The sequence below is a fragment of the Hippopotamus amphibius genome, chromosome 7, assembly GCF_030028045.1.
Source record: "Hippopotamus amphibius kiboko isolate mHipAmp2 chromosome 7, mHipAmp2.hap2, whole genome shotgun sequence".
NCBI lineage: Eukaryota > Metazoa > Chordata > Mammalia > Artiodactyla > Hippopotamidae > Hippopotamus > Hippopotamus amphibius.
Window position 1 is genome coordinate 114,357,066 of NC_080192.1, and position 23,481 is coordinate 114,380,546.

At 36.1% G+C, this 23,481-nt stretch overlaps 1 protein-coding gene across 8 annotated transcripts in view; it reads right to left on the reverse strand.

Moving 5' to 3' along the window:
* The window catches only part of MTA3 (metastasis associated 1 family member 3), a 159,243-nt gene that overhangs the window by 51,947 nt on the left and 83,815 nt on the right, over positions 1-23,481 (reverse strand). For all 8 annotated transcript variants that reach the window (XR_009054597.1, XM_057740918.1, XM_057740913.1 and 5 more), the window contains 2 exons: positions 13,988-14,090; positions 11,208-11,307 (listed from right to left, as the gene is read on the reverse strand). Coding sequence is in view for 7 of the 8 variants with exons in the window: in XM_057740918.1 (XP_057596901.1) it covers positions 11,208-11,307; positions 13,988-14,090 (203 nt within the window). In the remaining variant the exon portion in view is untranslated. The remainder of the gene's footprint in view (positions 1-11,207; positions 11,308-13,987; positions 14,091-23,481) is intronic.

Below are 23,481 nucleotides of genomic sequence, written 5' to 3' on the forward strand. Positions count from 1 at the left end.
CAAGCTGTTCTCTCTGCCAAATAGTGGTGAAGGTGTTGTCACATTTCATCTCATTCAAAACAGATGGAGATGACAAACAGAAGTATTTTAGGAGAAAGACTGACAATGAAATCTTGGCAGTGGAATTCTCATCTTTTTTGTTCATTAAGCAGAATCACACTATGGTAAACTGGACTATTGTTTGGCAAAAATTCACTCCCTCCCCTGACCTCCGAGGGAGCGTATTCGTCCATGGAGGTTGGGCCTGGCCATGTGACTTGTGTGGCCAACTAGATGTTAAGATGTGTGACTCAGCAGAGCCTTGACACGAGTCTCTGCATTTGGACTTGTGCTACTGACTTTTGTCAACAGAGGATGAGAGATACGTGGACCAGATCTGGACCCAACTTGCAGCTTCTCACCTGAATCAGCCCAGTACAGTTCAATAGAATCCTAGACAATCTGTAGAGGGGTGCACAAGAAATTAATGCTTGTTGTTTATAAGCCAATAAAATTCTGGGCAGTGTAACAGATACTGCATTTTCCCTTTTGAGAATTAAGAGCTTATTCAGCCAGTGCTAGAAGTGCTGTGAGCAAACAGCCTACAGCTGCTACTCCTCTATGGCGTACTCTCAGTTTAAGAAAGATTCATCGCCCAAGGTCATGTCCTCTTCCTGGGACAGCCAGCATCCAATGATGCAGGAGTGTAAAGGGTGAGGCCTTCATTCATACTGTATCAGAGCGCACATCCTCCCTCTGTTCAACCGTGCGTCCTTCCCTTCTCTCCCACAGGTGTTGATCCCAAGGTACACCCTAATAAATTTCCAGCATGCAAATCTCATCTCAAAATCTGTTTCCCAGGAACCCAACCTGTAAATGTAACATTATTTTGGCAATGGCTAACTGATACCCATATATATTCAGAATACTATTGATTTGCTCAGAGTTTCATAAAAAATTTTACATGTATAACTCCAGCACAAATTATAGCATTCAGACCATCAAATCTATTTTAAAATTAATGAGCATATGGTTTTTTCCAAGTAGAAATATAAATTCTCATGAGTAAACCCTAAACCACGATCAAGGCAAAAATTCTTATATATGAGAAGTATGCCAACCAATTTTCGCTTCAACGCACAGTACTCAAAGCAAAATCCCTCACTCATAATCAAATTTGTTAAGACTTGGTTGTCATTCACTCAAATAAACCTACAAGGCACCCAGAGCTATGTTCTTATATATACCCATACCTTTTGATTATTATCACGACAAAGCTCCAGGGGCAGCAGGCCATGGTAACCGTGTGGTGCTAATGTCACTTCCAAACTTACCCTGAGCATAACTGTGGGTTCTTTCCCCCAGCTCTGTTTCTAGACACAAACCAGGCAAATACAGAAAACAACTGTGTGGAAACACTGGAGAACATGCAATGCAGGCAAGGAGAGGCTAAGATAGTTCAGGAAGAGGAAGCATGAGAGATGAGCTTCCACACTGACCCAAGCTTTAACTTTGAGGTATTTTCTAAACTGCTAACAGAGAGAACAGACCAAACGGAAAGTTAGCTGTGTCCTAGGCTGAGGTGAAAGCGGGCAAGCCCTGGGGAGCAAAATCCTCTGGAGGATTATATTCAGGCCCTAAAGGAACTAACAATAAATTAAAATAATTGGTATCATACATGTTCTCTGACCACAACCCCCAAAGCAATTATGATAGATTTACGAACCTCATTTCCTTGGAAATTAACTCTCAATCAAATGCAAATTTATAAAGTAAATTAGGAAATACTTAGAACTAAGTGATAATGAAAATACTACACACCTAAAATATATGAAATATAGAGGGACATTTATAATCTTAATTACTAATAACAGAAAGGTAGATAAAATTAATGGGCTAAAAATTGGTCTTGTAAAGCTGATATAATATCAGGGTAAAGCCAAAGAAAAGTAGAAAGAAGAAAATAATAAAGAGCAAAACTAAATAGAAAACAGACATACAATAAAGAAAATCAACTAAACTAAAATGTCTAAAATTTTTAGACAATAAAAGAGAAATTTCTGGCAAAACTATCAAGGAAAAAAATGGGAAATGACACACAAACAATAACAGGAATAAAAAGCTATTTATAACTACAGGCAAAGAAAAATTTTCTAATAAAAAAATACTATCAGGGAATTCCCTGATGGTCCAGTGGTTAGGACTCAGCGCTTTCACTACTGGGGCCTGGGTTTGATCCCTGGTTGGGCAACTAAGATCCCACAAGCTGCATAGCGTAGCAAAAAAAAACCCAACAAAACCTATGAAAAATTATGTTGTTAAATTGGAAAAACCTAAGGAAAAATGGAAAATATCCTGATATAACTAACCAAAAGGGACTTAAGCAGAATAAAAACTTACTCTAATTATTAATCAAATTATAACCACAACCCAAGTGGAGAGATATTCTACAAAGTAAATGGCCTGTGCTCTTCAAAATGCCATGGTCACAAAAGACAGAAAGAATGAAGAACTGTTCAGGATTGAAGGAAATTCAAGAGATATGACAACTAAATGCAGTAAGTGATTCTCAAGTAGATCCTGGATGAGAAAAATTTTTTTTTCTCTTATTATAAAAGACATTATTACTGAGACAACTAGCAAATCTGACTAAAGCCTCTAGATTATAGTACTATAACAATGTTCATTTCCTGAATCTGAAAATTGTACTGTGTTTAAGTGAGAAAATATCCCTGTCCTCTTAGGAAATACCTCCTCAAATAATGCTTAGCAATAAGGGGACATCCATTCTGTAACTGACTCTCAAACTGTTCAGAAATAACAATAATATGTATATAGAGATAAAATGATAAAGGAAACAATAAATGTTAACACTTTAGGGAACCTGAGTGAAGGGAACACAGGAAATCTTAGTACTATTTTAGTATTATCTCAAAAATAAAAATTTTAATTAAAACAAGTCTTCATTAACTCACACTTGTAAATCCAAATCTCTTCACCATTAACTCTAGACAAAGAAGTTAAAACAATTTTCATTATATTTCCCCACAGTTCAATTCTACGGTGATTTTCTAATGTTTCTTACATTAGTTGTCAAATGCATGGGAGAAAAGTAAAGGCAACATACACCCAAACAAAAACAAATTTAAGCTTAAATTTAAAAGAAAGAGATGGATAAACAGACCTTAACACAAGCAAACAATTCCCCCTCAGTTTGCAGTGTCTCTAAGCTCATTTAGTATCATTTTAAAATTCTTCTCTGCAATACATCATCAGACAAAAAGGAAATACGCCTAATGTAGAATATTATTGCCTTAATGATGTATTCGGAAGGAAGGAAAATTTCATATTTTTCACTGCAGTTTCATATTTTTTACTGCAGTGGTAGTCCATCAGTTCACATTCTAATTTTACAGTCTTGGGAACACAGACAGTACTCATAAGTTTTAGCAAACTGACTTTTAAAAGTTATATGAATTCTCATTTAATCAATTTTATATTCATTTTTAAGACTAGATTTTTTTATGTAAGTTGATGCCTAAAATGTTAATCAAAAGATTTATATATTCTGCTGAGTACAATTTCTTTAAATGACATAATGACTATGATTTCCAAACTGTTCTCAATTCCTAGTACCCTCAAAAGCCCACAAAATTAAGTGTGTGATTTGAACAGGAATCACAAATAAAGACAGTGAAGTACGTGGTCAACAGCTGGCATTTTTACAAAGAGTATCTGAAGAATAAAACTATTGTTGGTTAATCAACCTTCTCTTACCAGAAAAATAAGTTATCTTTTCTAGGTTTTTCTTGATGGGAAAATTTCTATTGTAAAAAATATAGCTTGTTTTAAGCAGAAGATTTTAAACTGTATAATGATTTCCTTGTAACAATTACATTACAATGTATGGTTAACCATAGTCCTAATGACCATATTCAAACTTGATAACCTACCACAATGACAGTAAATATGGCATGAAAAAAACCACTTTCAGACAATCAATAATGCTATAAAATCAGAAGAAAGTAAATGAGACTCAACAAAGATGGGGGTGGGGAATGCATCATTGCCATCACCAGCTCAACAATAACAACTAATATTTATTGAGCTCTTTCATTGTGCCAGACACTGTTCTAAATGATCTACAGGACTTCCCTGACGGCACAATGGTTAAGAATCCACCTGCCAATGCAGGGGACACAGGTTCGAGCCCTGGTCTGGGAAGATCCCACATGCTGTGGAGCAACTAAGCCTGTGCACCACAACTACTAAGCCTGCGCTCTAGCGCCCGTGAGCCACTATTGAGCCCGACTGCCACAATTGCTGAAGCCCTCACGCCTAGAGCCTGTGCTCCACAACAAGAGAAGCCACCACAGTAAGAAACCCGTGCACCACAACGAAGAGTAGCCCCTGCTCTCAGCAACTACAGCAAGCTGGTGAGCAGCAATGAAGACCCAACACAGCCAATAAATAAATAATTTTTTAAAAAATCCTCTTTAAAAAAAAAAAGACTAGTCATTTAAAAATAAATAAATAAAATAAATAAATGATCTACAAGTATTATCTTGTTTAATCTTCAAGTTGATGTCCCAAGGCTAGTCAGAGATGGACTCTTCCAGAGGCTGGAGGAGGACACTGAGGCACCGCCTGCTTTCTTTCCTAGTGAGGACGGGTCCTCAAGAGCCAGAAGAGCCCAGTGTTTGTAAACATTACCTTAAATGAAGGTGCATAAACTGCTGAACATAATTTCATCTGGAATACTGATGGAAGCTCAAAAAGACTTGTGACATAGCAATAAACCAGTTGTCTTCCACCCAATCTGGACAGCCAATGGCACAGTGAGCTCTATGCCCCTCCAGAGAACCCAGGGGCCCAGCCACAAGGCAAGCTCTGAGGAGCCAATACAGTTCCATCAAGGTCTATATGCTTGGATACATGTATCAGCAACTTATAGGGGTATGTCTGCACACCCTCTGTTGTCAACCCATAACCTCAGGGCAAATAGATTTTATTATTTCCACTGCAGATGAGGAAACTCTGATACAGTGAGGTTAAGTAATTTGCAGAAGGCTATATGGATCAAAAGCTATAGATCTAGGGGGGAAAACATAGAATCATAAAAGTATACCCACTTGTACACCCATGTCCATAGCAGCATTATTCACAATGGCCAAAACATAGACGCAACCCAAGTTTCTATTGACAGATGAATGGATAAACAAAATGTAACATACACATACAGCGGATTATTATTCAGTCTTAAAATGGAAGAAAATGCTGACATATGCTACAACATGGATGAACTCTGAAGACATTACGCTAAGTGAAATAAGCAAGCCACAAAAGGGCAAATATTTTATGGTCCCACTTATATGAGGCACCTAGAGTAGTCAAACTCATAGAGATGTAAAGTAGAATGGTGACTACCAAGGCCTGGGGACTGTTTTAAGGATCTGGGTTTTTACTCTAAGTGCAACTAAAAGCCACTAATATGATATAAGATAGGGGACAACAAAATCAGAGTTGCATTTTTAGAAGATCAGATATAATATAGAAATCAGAGATGTTCCAATATGCAATTTCCTCCCTACTAAATCAACATTGCCTGACCTTTCTTAGAACCAGACTTTTTAGCATCAGGAAAGCTAAGTTTCTAGACTTATGTAAGCTACTTAACCATTATCTCTAACATAGTCTATCCTAGAAGATTTCTAAGGCCCTCCAAAACTCAAAAAGCTTTCTCTCGAATTCTACCCTCCAACTTACTTTAGTGCTCAGAGTCCAGACAAAAGAGAAATCCAGTACCTCAGCAATTACCTGTTCTCCGAGACTGAGGCTTCGCTCCAGCAATGGCTCCCTAACACTACACATGGCACTTGGCCCTTCCAGCCACAAACAGGAAGCAACAGGCTAGAATGTCCACCAATTACTACTTAACTGACCACCTCAGGGTTTACTTTGTTCTAAGGAATTTTATATCTACAATGCAGATGGACGGGGGAGTGAATGTAGGGATCGTTGTACACTAATTTGTTTTTTCTTTGTATATCGTACTAAGTATACTTTACATTTTAGTGAAACGAAGGTGAAATCTATGAAGCCTCGGTGGCGTCAATGTTTTAACAATTATAAATTTCATTATATGTCTTAGACTAGCGGTGTCTGAAATTCACAGCCTAGCTATGTTTATAACAGATCTCAAGTGAGGAAGTTAAATCCAACAATCCTGCAGGCAGCTTAATTACCTGCTCCCAAAATATTACTAGTGATCTGAGAAGTGGCATACACTGTCTTGGATAACCAGATATGTCCAACAGGAATGCTGAAAGCTAACTGCAGTCCTCATAGGACAAGCCACAGAGAAAATCACCTGAAAAGCCTACCCAGGTCGCAGCAGTTCCACAGCCCTGCCCTCTCTATGGTCTCCAGATCCATGGTCTGGTCACCTGATAGAGAAAAGATCTGTACAGCCCTGTGAACACTGAAAGAGAAATAAGAACCCAATTCTTCAAATTCAACTAAATGATGAATGCATTTTCATTTAATGGCACAAGACAACTTAGCAGCCTTTCATATGTTCTTCTTGGAAAACAATCTGCAAAACTCATATTATCAACATATTATTAATTTTTAACCACTCCCATTCATTTTTATAGAAATGCACCAAGATCTTATATTTTAACATCAAAGTAGAAGACATCGTACTACCAGGCAAACAGGATGAAAGGTGCAGGTCATGGCATCTGAAATAACAAGAGGCAATGACTTCTTCCTGCTTTCAAGACTTCTAAAAGATGTCACTTTTATGCAACCGAAAATAATATAATCTCAACAAAAGAACATATAGAAGAAAGAGTCCAAGTGAAGTTGAACCTAGACTAGTTAGAGCAAGAAACTAAGACACATAGATGTTGCAGACAAAAGAACAAATCTTGGGGACTTCCCCAGTGGTCCAGTGGTTAAGAGTCCTTGCTTCCACTGCAGGGGGCCTGGGTTCAATTCCTTGTCGGGGAACTAGATCCCACATGCATGCCGCAACTAAGAAGTCCACATGCCACAACTAAGATCCCAAACAAAAATCCTGCGTGCTGCAACTAAGACCAACCTGGCGCAGCCTAAATAAATAAATAAACAAATAATTTTTAAAAGTTAGAAAAGAACAAATCTTCAGTGTTGCCTGATCCAAGACAGACAACAACATTTAAACCCAAGTCATTTCAACAAGAATAAAACAAAAGAGGTAATCTTGTGGAGAGAACTCCTCAGCAGGAGTCAAGATCCAAATCTTGTCTCTGAAACTAGCTATACAAACAAGATAAAACACAATTTCCTAAACCTCTGAATATATTTTTGCCTAAAAAAGCATTTATAATGTAATAAATAATTAAAGATAATAATGTAACTAGGGACTTCCATGGTAGCGCAGTGGTTAACAATTCGCCTGTCGAGGTGGTGGGATGAACTGGGAGATTGGGGTTGACATATATATGCTAATATGTATAAAATAGATAACTAATTTTTAAAAAAACTTATTTTCAGGGGAAAAAAAAAAAAAAGAACCCACCTACCAATGCAGGGGACATGGGTTCGAGCCCTGGTCTGGGAAGATCCCACGTGCCGCAGAGCAACTAAGCCCGTGCGCCACAACTACTGAGCCCGAGCACCACCACTACTATAGCCTACATGCCTAGAGCCTGTGGCTCCACAAAAAGAGGAGCCACGCAATGAGAAGCCCACGTACGGCAATGAAGAGCAGCCCCCGTTCGCCCCAACCAGAGAAAGCCCACGCGCAGCAGCAACAAACACCCAATGCAGCCAAAAAATATAAATAAAATGAAAAATAAATTTAAAAAAGTGTAACTAGAAAGTGACTCCAGATTGCTAAATACCAAAGGAAATAAAACAGAAGAGATGAAAACACTGGAGGGTGTGAAAGTACCTGCCTAAAGGGGGCGTAATAGGCAAGCATTACAAAAGATGACACACAAAATGATGTTTAATTAAGGTATAAAGGTTGTATCCCCTTTAAAATGTTTTATAATGGCGTCCACTGACAAAAACAAATACTGAATCTTGAAGACTGAGCCCTCTTCCAAAAGAAATTAATCCTCTGTCCCACCAGTCACCAGCAGTGGGAAGCAGAGAGTCACTGCAGCTGTGAACCAAGAGCCAACACACCTGCTCTTCACCTGTCAGACCCATCTTCAGGCAAATCCCAGCCCTAATTGTCACAAGAGCTCTGTCCCATCTCAGGAACAGGCTTTGCACTCTCGCTCCTCAGTGTAGAGGGAATTTGCTGGACTACAACAGGGATAGCACCCCCCCTTATAATCTGGGAAGCATTATCTCTTAAAAATAATGTTAAATCACAAGACACAGGCTACGTAAGTAACAGTTTATCTATACAAGGCAAGATATGCAACATTAGAAAAAAACTTTGCAGATTCTTATATGAAAAGGTGCTTAAGTTATAGTGTTAGCAAAAACACAGGGTGGAGGGGAGACAAAGTATAAAACTCTATTTTAAATGACTCCAACTATATGTTAAAAATAAAGTCATGTGGAACTTGTCTTACCAGGTATCAGAATTTATTATAATGTGGTGCTTTCACTGGGAAAAATAGATCAATGAAACAGAAGAGAATAGATTAAGAATCCTAAGCATATCTAGGACCATGAAATAAGATAGACGTGGCATTACAAAATCATGAGGAAACAACAAATTCAATAAAAGGTGGTGGAATAATTAATTTTCCATATGGATAAAAAATTAGATCCCTACCTCACTCCATTCTAAAAAATAAAATCCAGATATATTTACAGTCTTAAACACGAATGAAAATTTAAAACTACTAGAAAAAATAGAATAATAATGTAAGTGACGATGACTAAGGATACATGAATCTAAAATACAAAGAAGAAAAAAATCTGAAGAGCCAATATAAAAACATGCCCCGCCTCATTGAGTAATCAGGGGAATACAAATTAAAATGAGATAGCATCAAGTTAGTAAAAAATTTTAGTCTGAACATGCCAAATGTCCAAGTGTTGAAGGAAATGTAAGGAAATGGATGAAGAAAGAAAACAGCCATTAACTGCTTGTGGGATTATAAATTTCTAGTATGGTGTATAGAATAATTTGGCAGCATGTGGTCAAACTGAAAATGAGCACTACCCTACGAATCGCTGTGAGTAATTATTCCAATTCTAGTAACAGCCTAGAAAGCTAGCTCACACACATGCTCAGAAAGGATGTCAGAATTTCCAAAGCAGCATTAAGGCTAATAGCAAAGGAAAAATGTTTTAAAAGCACTCCAGATGTTCACTGGTAAGAGAATACATAAATAATGTGGTGTAGTATTCTATGAAAGAATACTACAAATACTACCAAGGAGTTAAAGTGAGTGAAGGAGGTACATGCTTATTAACATGGCTACATCTCACTAATAAGCAAATAGCAAAATGTTACAAAGTAAAGTCAAACACATGTAAAACAATGTTTATGTTGTTTTTGGAAACATCAATACATAGTAAAACTAAAAAACATAGACTAGACACATAGCAAATTTGATACAGTGGCTGCCTCTTGTCAGGAGGCAGGGATGATCAGGGTCAGGGGTAGATGGAGGGCAGGGAATAGGATTAGGGAGAGAATATTAGAGATTTCCTCATTAATACAGTGGTTGAAAATTTGTTTAATCCAAAGAACTAAAATACTAACATCCGCTTCAGGTGGCAGTGCATGGTATTTTATTACATTATCCTCTGTACTATCCTGTAATTTGCTAGTATACTGTTTACCATGTACAAAAAGTGGCTGAAAGGAAACATGAAATGTTAAGAATATCTACTCTGGGTAATGAGGACAAAACTTTTTTTTTGGGGGGGGCTGCTACAGTATTTTATTTTTTAATTTTTCTATAATAAGAATACATTAATTTTAGAATTGCGAAAAAATTTTTTTAAACAAGTAGTGATTAGATTCTATATAGTTCTGGTTCACATAAATATCTGTTGACAGGATTTAAAGTTGTTACAAAGTGACATGTAGACTCTTGCATCTTCAGAAAAGTACCCTAAACCGTGCTAAACAACCAAAATACAAACCTATTTTTGAAACCCCTAAACTTTCATAAAATGTTAAAGTACCAACAGAGAGAACAAAACTTGTTTCTATAAAAAACATTTTAGTCTTTGAGAAAGGATAGAGAAAAGTGTTCCTTAAAGGCTCTAGACTATTAACACTTTCATCACTATCTATAATTGTACAAAAATACAAGAAAGCATTATAAGCAACAAATCTGTCCATTCTAGTACAAGTTTTTACATTATCATGATACATATTTTGTGGAAAACATTTCAAATTGGAATATAATGAGAAAGTAATAAAACCTATCGTTGTATTCCATTCCATCAGAAAACAAAATGCTAACTTTTATTACATGTAACAAACATCAAACAACTTAATCTTGCCAAACCTCAGTTTCCTCATTTATAAAATGAGCACCCTACCATGCCTATCTCAGAGGGAGTGGCAATCAATACAGTAAGGAACTTCAATAGGCCAGAACACGCAGGTCTGCTTTGCTGGAGAGTGCAGAGAAAGAAGCAAGTGCCAAGCCCGATGCCCGGCCACAGCAGACATCAGAGGCATAATTAAACTGAACGTGGGAAGTCTCATTTGATCACCACGGGAAGAAAGGAAACAGTCTCAAAAGATAGCAACCATAATATAATGAAATAATTTAAGAAAACAGAACCGCTTTCTAATGAACGGACAAAAAAATTTTACATATTGATAATGAATAATGACATGACAATAGAATAACTCCTATAATAATAGTTTCAAGAGATGGCCACTTTCACTTAAAAAAATTTTAAAGCACTATGTGTGAGCTACAACTATTCAGATACATAGATGAAATACACCAAAAAAGCACAAAAGTGAAAACAGGTGAATCAGAATATTGAGTTTTCTCCAAAATATTTTTTTATCATTTTGTACCCACTCCGTGAATAGTCATACTTACTTGTCCCAGCTCACAAACACAAGGGGTGACTTAGGAATGAGACACCCGAGTTAATCAACCAGCCAAGCCAAATCAATCTAATAGTCAGCAGGACTCAGAGCCAGAAAGTTCTCACATCTACAATACTGCTATACTGGTTTTTAAATTAAACAAGTAGCAGAAGAAATAATAACCCCCAAATTTCAAAAAGCATCTTACCAGGGTGATGTCTCGAGAAGCTGCAGCTGCACTCATATGCAGACTAGGCTGCCTTACAGAACTGCTGCAATCAAGGGCTCGAGCGAATGTCCCAACAGCACTGGATAAACCATACAAACAAAGAGGAAAGATTAAGGCACTGTTTTTTTTATCTTTAAAAAAACACATTTGGGTAGCAAATGATCAATTGTAAAAGTCAAGCAAGTTTTTTGATATTTAAGAATCAAACATCAGATAAAAAGTATTTTCTTTATGATTTAAGAATTGACAAGACAATTCAGTACACATATGGGTCACTGTAATTAAGAAAAAGACGCTTGTGTGGCATAGAGAAGGGAAAGCTCTATAATGAAATGCCATGGTATCCGAATGCGCTTCAAAAATGAGAAATAAATTAGATGCAGAATTTAACTATTATTGCAAAGCCAAGTTCTGACCACTTTTTTACCCCAATTGGTGGAATTCCAATAACACTTTTTCCTCGAAATGAGATATCATCAACTGTAGCAAACCGTTCCTTCAAGGACTCAATATATAACAGATTTCCATTACAAAAGACAAAAACAAAAACAACTACCACAACACTGATTTTCATTTAATGATTTAGAAGGCCTTCCCATACACAGAGAACCCTAACGTGAAGAAATAAAGCATGAAATGAAGATAAGGCTTCCAGCTTGTTGTCTGTGTTTTAAAATTGCCAGCTGAGCAAGAGATTTTTTTTAAAGGTTTTAATTAAAATATAAAACACATGCAAAAAGTATGCATTATATAGCTATTTAGTTACCATAAAGTCAATGCATCCATGTCACCAGCATCCAGGTCAAGACACAGACCATGACAGCACCCAGAAGACACTTCCTGTTCCCTCCCAATCACTACTTCCTCCCTCTTTCACAGAGGGAACCAGCATCCCAGATTCTAACATCAAAGATTAGTTTTGGTCAATTGAAAACTTTAAACAGAATCACACACCACGCACACTTTTCGTATGCAGTTTCTTCTGTTGAAACAGCCGTTTTCTAAAGCAGCTGTACCAGCTTGCACTACAACCAGCAGAATATGAGAGTGCTGATTATCCCACCTCTTCACCAGTGCTTGGCACTGTCAGAGTTTTAAATTTTAACCATTCTGGTGGCATGTGCAGTGGTACTTAACTGGGTCTTAATTTGTATATAGATTTTTTTTTTTAAACAAAAATTAAAAAAGATACTAGATGCTTCTGCTTGGTGCCTCTCACGCTGGCTTCAAGAAAAAAGAAAACATGGTCCTTGGTAATCAGGAAAAGGAAAAAACAATGAAAATCAAATCTGAAACTGCAATGTCTACTAAATAATCCAAAATCCAGAAAACCTGTTTGGAGTCTCTAGACCAGCGGTTCCACCAATGATTAATTTCTACTCCCAAATCTTCAGTCTCATTTATTCCACTGATTGGCTCCTCCCCAACAACATACATCAAGCCTCTTCATCTAATCACTTAGTGGCTAAGCATGTGGGCTCTGGAGTCTGAATGCCTAGCCACCGATATGATGAATGACTTCCATGAACAGTGCTAAGGATGGACTAAGACGCTTTTGTCCTTTGTATTATAAAAAGCATTCAACATAAAATTAGAGAATATAAGGAAGACGCTTATAATCATCGATCTACCTCATTCTAATATTTTGCCATATCTGAAGTAACAAGTATATATTGTACAGATTAGGGCAATATAGCCATTACTTTGTAATAACTTTAAATGGTGTATAATCTATAAAAATATTGAATCAATGTTGTACACCTGAAACTAATATACTATTGTAAATAAATCATATTTCAATAAAATAAAACAAAAAATTAAAAATATAATATTTTGCCATGTTTAATTCATTTTTTAAGGAAATAAATATTACAAATTTTGTTAGAGTCCCCATACACATTCCCAGAACTCATATAAATATATATATGTAAAATGCATATGTATATGCATACATATGCCCATTAATGAAATAAGACATTGTTTGCACGCTGCACAATTTTTTTGTCAGTGATCACACTATATGTATCCTTACTCAACCCTATTTTTGAGGTTTATCTCTTTGCTACATATAGCCCTAATTCATTCATTTTAATTGCTGTAAAGTAATACTCCATTACTAAATATACTTCAAACAGCTGTTTGCTGATGTACTTTTAGGTTTTTTCCAGTTTTTCTGGCATTACAATGCTATGATAGTCTCATTTACTTTCTGCTTTGCAGCAATTCCCTCATGAACATCATTTACTTTTATAATTGAAAAAATAAAAATAAAGTTCGAGAAAAGGGGTTGGGGGCTGGGGGGCTGAGCAAGGCAGCCAGGGAGCCAGGCTTAGAACTCCCAAAGGACAGCCTTACACCTAACCAACAGACCTTACTCAAGCGTAGGTACAATAGGAGGGACACATGATTACTGACACCTGAATCATCCCTGACTAGCTTAAAGGAGATCACTGCTTTAAAGACATGGGATTTCAGGTGTTGAATTTCTACACTTTTCTGTAGTGCTTACATTTTTACAAGGAATAGTTATTTTCTTAATCAGTAAAAATTAACAAATCTTTTTTCATTTAAAAACAGAAACTAATGAATCATATTATTTAGAAAGAGGTGTGATACATATTAGTCTTTCTTACACAGTTAGAAAAAGAAAATACAACCAATGGAAAAAAGTAGAACATAAAGAAAGGAAAATTCATAAATCTTCTATAGATTCTTTTATGAGAAGAAAAGACATCTCGACTCAACAGTGCCATACTCACCGTGCTACAACTAAAAACTGGTCAATCTGCCGGTCTGTAAGTGGGCTATTTGGGTCCCAAACTTTCACTTCCAATTTTGACTGTTCCCTCTCATCTGATTCTCCTGTCCAAAAACAAAGAAAATGGAGTCCTGTTACTCACAAGGCACATACACTGTCACGTATGACTGATGACTGTGGTCACCACAGCATTAAAAGTGTAAGGTAAATGTATGGTTTGCATACATTCTTTCCGAAAGAAGCTGTAGAACACTTTGTAAAGTGAATGCTGATGATAACACAACCAAACCGACCACAGGATGTCTTCACTTAGGCATTAACATGTCTTTCCTGTGTATTTGTATGTGTGAGGCCCCAAGCCTCGCCAAGGGATCAGGGACAGAAAAGAAAGCACCACTGCCACAAGATGCTCAAATTATGATAAAACTTACTCATAAATAACTATGATACAAACAAAAAGAAACAGATGTCATAGAGACGTATAGATAGGACTATAAGATCCTGAAGATTAGAGAAGTCATTTCAGGCTAGCTATGGAACAATGTCATGCAAGAGGTGGCATTCCTGCTAAGAACTGATGGGTATGAATGCACTGGCAGGGGGAGAGAACTTAAAGTAAGAGATGAGAATGTGAACAAAGTTATGGGGTTTTAAGATGTGGCAGAAAAGTAGCTAATTTTGTCAGGAGTACATCAAGGGAATGAGAAGAGATAGCTAAAAGGAGTGGGTTATGAAAATATTACTAAAAATTCTGCACAGATTTTCTGAACAGATTTTTATTTAGAGGTAATAAGAAGCCCTTGCCTTTTTAGCAGGAGAGTGACAAAACCAGAACCAAACTTCACATCTTACACTTAGCAATGGAATAATCTGCTCTACAGACGTAACGTGATAAAGACAGGGAGACCTGGTATTGATGGTGACGATAAACAGCTAAGAGAGAATATTTAGAAATGTCAGTGACAGACAGGTATAGTGGGTAGGTTTCCAGTCTTGGGAACTACACAGATAGTGGTGGCAATAACAGAAAGAAGGAAACAATCAAGAGGCTGAGGAGAAGACTGACGATAATACAGAATGCTTTGTTTTAGGAATGTCTCATGAGGAGATATAACCATCAGGCAAGAGTCAATGTTAAGATAAAGGAGAGTAATGGAGAACAGACTTGGGAGTCGACTGGATTCTAATTTACAGCTATGAATTTCCTATCAGGCTAGGGACTGGTCTGGGCTATGTTCTGGTTTTGATCACTGCATCTATAGTATCAGGCAGTGTCTTACACTGACTGACATATTACAAGGCTGAACATCCCCTGGTGACTGATGAATCCAGGCTACGGGCTTATAATGTATTCCCTCCTAGGATGGGGGCAAGCAGGTATTGAGGCTCAAGAGGAGGAAGGGAGAGAGAGCAGAATCGGCCACTCCATCTGCGGTCTTCTAAGTCAGCCACTGCTGTCAGGTGGGGGGCCTGCCCATCCCGCTCCTTGTTCAAAGGCAGGTAGGTAATCAAAAAGTCAATTGCCACGCCCAACATAAAGAAGCACAAGCAGACCAGAGTGAGTACTAGTCCAAACACATATAAAGTGTTTAAAAGGATTTCGTTTTTCATTGTTTTTGCTTACAATGCATGCTGAACGAAGACATTCAACTGGTTCATTTTTTAAAAACATTTACAAACCCAAAAGTTTGTAAATTACATGAAACTTTTGAAAGCAAAATGACACAATTATACTCCCCTGTATCTTCAATAAATACATTTTAAGTAAGATAAATAGTAATGGTAAAAAAGAAAGAAATATAATAATAAATCTACATTTGAAATCTGCACTTTTAAATAACACAAGATGAAATGATGATGCTCTTCTGTATTAGGCCCCTTCTATTATACATTCCAGAATGTAAGGGTAAAACTGATATTTACTTTTCATATTCAAGTTAGTTAAACTGATAAACTTCAATCCTATCCATACATTTGGAAGTATACAAAAGAAAGAGAATTCAGTATAAGAATTCTAAATAAATTTGCTATAAACAATAATAAAACACTCCTGAATGCATTTCTACTAACAACTAAAACATACAATACCATGGGATGAGAACAAAAATAACAAGAACAGAAAAAGAATATAGAATGTTCTACTCAGTCACTCTAGAGAATTCCCCATTTTGGATTCATCATATAATTACATTTACGTCAATCAGTTTAATCACTTTTTCACAAGGAAAACACTATTAAGAAGCTCTAGAATCTGTATAACCGAATCCTCAACTAAGCTATCAGCCATCTGTGAAATGGTCTTGGGAAATGTGGTATAAGCCAGAGACTGAATCAAGATGAATTCTATGCTCTGGTCATATTCATTCTAGTCACTGCAATAATCTCACTTTCCTCCTCCATTTATGATAATCTGGGCAATTACAATCTGCTGTAGTCCCACACCAGCCCGTGAAGATCTCTCTATCTGTGAACTCCTACCAAATGTATTTACCAACTAATTACATGATTATATATAGCATCCAATCTTTTGCTTCATATGTTCCTCTTCAAAATTTTGAAGAAATGTAGATTTAGCAGTGATTTTAAATGTGTTAGTCCTAACCCTTCAGTGATATTTTAAGATTTCTAGAAAATAATGACAAAGAACTTCTTCAGTATACCCCCCAAGAGCACAGATTGTTCAAAGACTGAAGAACTAAGGCTATACGAAGCTGTCATCCTATAGACCCTTTGTTGGACAACTAGAAATATTCTTTGTTATAAATATAATTCATTTTCTCTGCAACTACCATCAGAGTATATTATATTTAATTCAGAACTTACCTATCAGTTGGAAGGTAAGTAAAACACAGAGGATGCCATTTATCACCATTTTTATTAATGTTCTGAAAGTTCTGGGCAATGTTTTAAGTTATGCATCAAAGGAATAATAAGTTACTAGAGACAAATATGTATGATATTATTTATACATGGAATCTTAAAAATCCAAACTCATAAAAACAGAGTAGAATGGTGGTTACCAGGGGCTGGAAGGAGGGGGGGTGGGCCACGGATGGAGAGATGCTGTTTTAAGGGTACATACTTCCAACTGGTAGGTAAGTAAGTTCTGGAGATCTAATGCACAGCACAGTGATTACAGACAACAATACTGTTCTTATAAAATTCGAAGTTGGACTTCCTAGGTGGCGCAGTGGTAAAGAATCCACCTGCCAATGCAGGGGAGACATGGGTTCGAGCCCTGCCCTGGGAAGATTCCACATGCCAAGGAGCAACTAAGCCTGTGCGCCACAACTATTGAGCCTGTGTTCTGGAACCCGTGAGCCAAAACTACTGAGCCCATGTGCCACAACTATTGAAGCCCACGCGCCTAGAGCCCGTGCTCCACAACAAGAGAAGCCACTACAATGAGGGGCCTGCGCACCACAATGAAGAGTAGCCCCTGCTCACAGCAACTAGAGAAAGCCTGTGTGCAGCAACGAAGACCCAATGCAGCCAATAAATTAAATAAAAATTTATTTTAAAAAATAAAAATTTATTTAAAAAATAAATAAATTTCAAAGCTGATAAGAGATTAAGATCTTTGTTCCCACCACAGAAAAGAAGTGATATGACACGATTGATAGCTAATGCTATGATGGTAATCAAACTGCAATACATACATGTAATCAAATCAACAAATTAAACAGATACAGTGTTATGTGGCAATTGTATCTCAATAAAAATAGATTTAAAAAATAAATTACAAGAAAGGCACAATAAAAAATGAATATATAAAACTCAATGGCATTCCAAAGAGAATGAAAACAAAAATATAAAAGAAAAAAAATCGCATGGCAACAAAAACATAAAATACTAAGAAATAAAATTGGAAGTATGTTTATATAAAGAAATTACAAAACTTTCAGAGAATATAAGATGACTTGAATAAAGATTTTAAAAACTTGAGGCTATCGTTTCTGTACAAGTACTTCAGGTTAAATTTAACAAAATTTAGCTCTGAAAGCCTATAAAATAATTCAAATATTAATCTCTACAAGTCAAAGAATATTATCATTATTAGAATAATAAAAGAAAGGATTCTCTAAACTGGGTGGGATTATAATATACAGCAACAGTAATCAAACAATGTTGTACTGGCACAAAAATAAACAGAATCAAAACTACAGAAATAGACTAGGTCATATAATTCATATTTGAAAATTTAAATATTATTATAACTCTGCAAGTATTGACTAACATTTATTTAGTGCTTACTATGTCCCCAAAACCCTTTACAGTAGGGTTTCTCTGTTAATAGTGTGCACTGTTGACAGTTTGGGCCAACAACTCTTTGTTGTGGGGGGCTATCCTGTGCATTATAAGATGTTCAGCAGCAACCCTGATCTCTGCTTACTAGATGCCAGTAGCATCCCCCCCTCCCCCAGGTGTGACAGCCAAAAATGTCTATAGACATTGTCTAATGTCCTGTGGAAGATAAAATTGCCCTGGGTTATGAATTACTGGTCTTACAGGGTAGCAACCATTATCTGCTTACACTTACTTTGTTATGGTATGGTGTTTTTAAGTTGATAACATTCACCACATTGTAGAAAACATATTCTGCAAAGTTACACATGTAAAAATGACAGCGTTTATGGAAAAAATAGGACAAAAATTTTAAAACCTATGAACTTGGTAACCAGAGCACGTAAAAAAAAAAAAAAAAGTAACAATCATAATAAAAATACCAACACAGTTAAATCTCCACTGACATTTGCACCAAGCACAAAGGTCAGTCAATCCTTTATCTCCTTAAACGCTGGACTTATGCCTCCTCCACCAGGATGTAGCTCATTGTGTACAGTTTCAACAAAATTAAAAATAAAATCTAGGGTGCAGGTTTTTATAAACACTGGGGAAAACATTTTTCATCCCTTCATCTGTAACTCTAAGATACCCAATATACTTTTTTTTTCTTAAACACTCATCTGTGAGAATAACTGCTTAGAAAAGCCTCAGATGAACTGACGTAATTTCCACACTATATTGACATTTTTCTAATTGACTGACTGTAAATGAGCTAATTCAAGTTAAAAGGCATATATTTTAGCATAGGAGACTAAACTAATTTAATTCTTTAACTTTCAAGAGAGACTACACCCTAAATTCCTAAATACAGACAAGAGTTACTTAATCCGTAGCAGTAGACAGTGGTGGCCTGGGTGAAGCAACTGTAATAGCTAACATTGAGCTAAATGCTTTACAAGAAGTACCTCACTTAATTATCACAACACTATGATGTAGGCACATACATCAGTATTCCCTTTTTAAAGAGGAAGAAATGGCAACTTGGAGGGGCTAAATAATTTTCCCAAGGTATCTCAGCTAAAACATAGTACAGCCAGATTTTACCCCAAACTGTCAATCCAAAGTCATTTTCAATTAGTAATTTAATGTTATCATACTTTTAACAGTTACAAAGTTTAATTTAATATGTAAATAATTTCTTTCTTAAAATTCCAGTGTTACAATACAGCTAAATAATAATTCAAAACGTATTACCTATGACATCTTTTTTCTACGGAAAATTCTCTAGTTATTCAAACTCGAAAAAGATTTAAAATCTCAAACAAACCCTTTACCTTTCTTTGCACGCTACGTACTGATTTTTCCAGATCTCAAGAGCTTGTTAGATGGTGGGGAGCCATAAATGAATTTTAAAATTCTAAAGCCACAAAAAGAAATATTCACCAGTGAGACAAATGCCACAACAATGTCTTAAATTCATCAGGACACGTTCACAAAGAAAGCAAGCCTGTAATATATTCTGGCATGGAGCTGACGCTTCCACCTACTCAGGATATTAATTCAAGTTCTACATCTCAAGCCAATGCAAATTGGAGTGGGTACTGGTCTACACGTACCCACTCAAGAGTATCAAAAGGGTCAGTACGCACAGACTGTATCAAGTCCTAAATATCCATGCTTGAACATGATGTTTTCTACTATTTAATTTCCCTGCCAACAGGTACTAGCTGTGTATGAAAGTTTGTATGATGGCAGCTTCCGTGTTTTTCAACTTTAACTGCTGGTGTATCTATCTACCACCCCTACTCCCTCTCCCCAGAAAATACACTAATTAGAAAAAGTATATCTTTAAATCTTGCATCTAGTTAGTTTCCTGATTACAAGTGAAAAAAACATTTTGGATATGTTAAATGCTTTAAAGTTGAAATAAGAGTCCAAAATGACTTTCATTTATGATGAAAACTAGTGTTTTTCATTGTTAAAGATGAATACCTACAAATAAAGCTAACAAGTTACAAACTTTAAAATAAACAAATATATAAAATCTATATTAAAACAAACCAAGCAAACAAAAAACTTCCACAAGACCCAAAAGTAGCTTTGAACAAAGAGAAAGAATCCCTTGTATCTGGATAGGACGTTTCAAAAATCATCAAAATGTCTGTTCTCCCTAAATGAACTTAAAACTTAACTGCAACCCCAATAAAAATAAGAAGATTTCTTTTTTTCTGGTGTTAATCAAGCTTGGGAAAATAAGAGGGGAACTAGCTTCACCAGATAGTCACACATGCTACGAAGTCTCTATGATTAAAACAGTGAGTTACTTACTAGAGCACGAACAAACAGACCAGGGGAATAGACTAGAAACCTCAGAAGCAGACCCATGTACTGCTCAATATTATAAAATAATCAATCACCTCCCAAAATTATGTTAATATTAATACGATTTCAATCAGAATCCTAATGAAATCTGGAAAGGAAGAAATTGACAAATTGACGATAAACTGTGACAATTTAAGAAAAAAAAAAACTATAACATAAGAACCCCACCACAACCAAAAAATATTAAAGAACAATTGAGGGAAAATTTGAACAACCATTAAACATATAAGAAATAGATAAAATAAACTAGGATCTATCGCACAACGGAATACTGCAGAACCATCATTTCATGTGTCTCTATACAATATTTATATAACAGTCTAGGAGAACATGTTAAATTAGTAACAGTGGTTAACTGTGGGTTAGAAGGGATGACCTGAGGGATTACTACTTTTTGTTTTCCGTATGATTACATTTTCTACCACAGTCCATATTGTTGGCAATAAAATATATTTTAAGATTTAAAAAATGGAAAAAGGCAAAGCGAAAACAGTGGAGCCCCTTCATCGTAAGCACTTCTAACTGCAAAGACTGGAGGTTTTGACTATGCTATGAAGAGACAGGATTCTAAAAGATGTGGAGTACTGAACAGTGGCCTTCAAGTTGAGATTCTCTGAATCCTAGAGTTCAGTAAGGAACCTCAAGAGACTCAACAGGGCCTTCTTTCCACTTCACCCACAATAACCTGACTTCCTTAGTTAAGGTCACATTGTGTAATAAGAAAGGGTTCTATTGCCTAAATAAAGTCTGTAAACCACCCACCCAGAAGACTACCAAGAGAAACACAATGTTAAAGGCAATTAATACTCTTTAATGAATTGTAAGATCTATTATATTAATAAATATTTAGTCACAATACAGTCTGCATAGTTTGAAAAGGAGAGAGATCAGAGTTCATGGAGGAGTAACAAAGGGCTGCTTATGGGATGTAGAACTTGGGCCAGGTGACGTGCACACATGAGTACCAGGGTCACTCCTGGCTTTTGGTCTGTGCATAGGTGGACTTGCTGAAATTTTTATGAGCGCATACATTTGTCCAAAACTCAAAGAACTGTACACAAAAGAGGGCGAAATGTGCTACATATAAATTATACCTTCATTAAAACAAGGGAAAAAAAACACCTGTAAATGATTACTTGGAAGACAATTTACCATTCTGTATAAAATTTTAGAAACACATGCCTTATAACTTAGCAATTTCACTTCTGGGAACATATTTTCCAGTTATATCCAGAGTACAAAATTGTCCATTATTTAAAGGATACTCAGTGCAGCACTATTTGTTAAAGTTAAAAATCAGGTGTTTTTAAAAATAAAACAATAAAAAGTCTAAGATCAAACATTAAGGACTATAAAACACTCAAAATTATTTCTGGAAGACAAGTTGATTTGCACAGAGCAGAATGCCAAAAAATGCAATCTCTTAGCCCATAACAAACTGAGTCACTACTTACAATCTCTTCAAAAAAAAACTTCTAAACACAGATGAGTGCAGACAAGGCATTCTGTTCTCAAAGTTTAGCCGTTATTGACTGACCTTTCCTGGTACTGAGTTCATGAAAATGCAGAAGCCTGCAACCTGTTGTTATTCACAGGCACCCCATCTACCCACCACTGATAATGGCAACCCACCAGTGTATATTATGGTTCACAAACTCTATCCTGAGTTGATTTAACTTTTCTGCATACATTTCCTATAAGTAATACAAGGTAAAGGATGCAAATTATAAAAACCTTAAGGGATAAAATCTAAACTTCGGCATGAAAAAAATACAATTAAATTTAAAATCATTAACATTTTTAAAGTGAGGACGCAATATGTGCAATACTCGTAGACAAAGGGCAAATACTTTTATATTTGTTTACCTTTAATAGGCAAAATACTCTTGCCAATACATATAAATAACCAAATAGAAAATACACAAGAAATTTACAGAAAAGTAATAACAGAAAGCATAATCTCAACTTTTAAAAATTAATAACAAACAAACAAAAACAGGAACAACAACAAAATAAAAAGCCAAGACAGCAATATCACAAAATGGGGGGGGGGGGGGAGTAAGCTTTAATAACCTATTGGTGGAAGCATCTGGTTCGCTCATACAGCCTTTTTGAAGGGCAAAGAAACATAGGGAGCTATGCTTGAAAAACAGTTACACAGCATAGGTATATTTAAAGCTTTTCTACCTAACAGCATCATTTGTAATATCAAAAAATGTGAACACCTAAAAGTCTATCAATAGGGTACGGGCAAAGGAAATAAATTGTGGCACATTCATGCAGACTTAAGAACTCTATAGTCACTAAAAAGAATAAGGTCACCCTACTCAGCTGGAAAGATGCTGAAGATACACTATTAACTGAAAGAAGCAGTTGCAGAGTAACGTGCAACTTGTCACTGCACAAAGACCATTCCTGAATGGATTACAAGCCAGAGCCTGTACAAAAAACAAAACAAAATTAAAAACAAAACAAAACAAAAAACCCACCCTAAATAGTAATAATTAAATATGGGTTTAGAATGAAGGAAAGAGGGTTGTGTTCATTTTCTATATTACATGTTTCTTTATTTTGTGTTTTATTTTTTAATGGTAAGAATGTTTTACTTTTGAAATCAGAAAATAAAGGTTTTAAGTATACAGCTATGACAGAAGAAAGAAAAGTCTTGTTAGGACAATCTGTTTTTAACATGCAAAGTTTTGAATCTCTCTGGTATATAAACTACCCAAGATCAGCCAAAATCCCCACCAAAATGTAACTGTTCACTAGATTCCATGGCTACCTCAGACAGATGACGTGAAGGCACACAGGATCTCAGGGCATGAG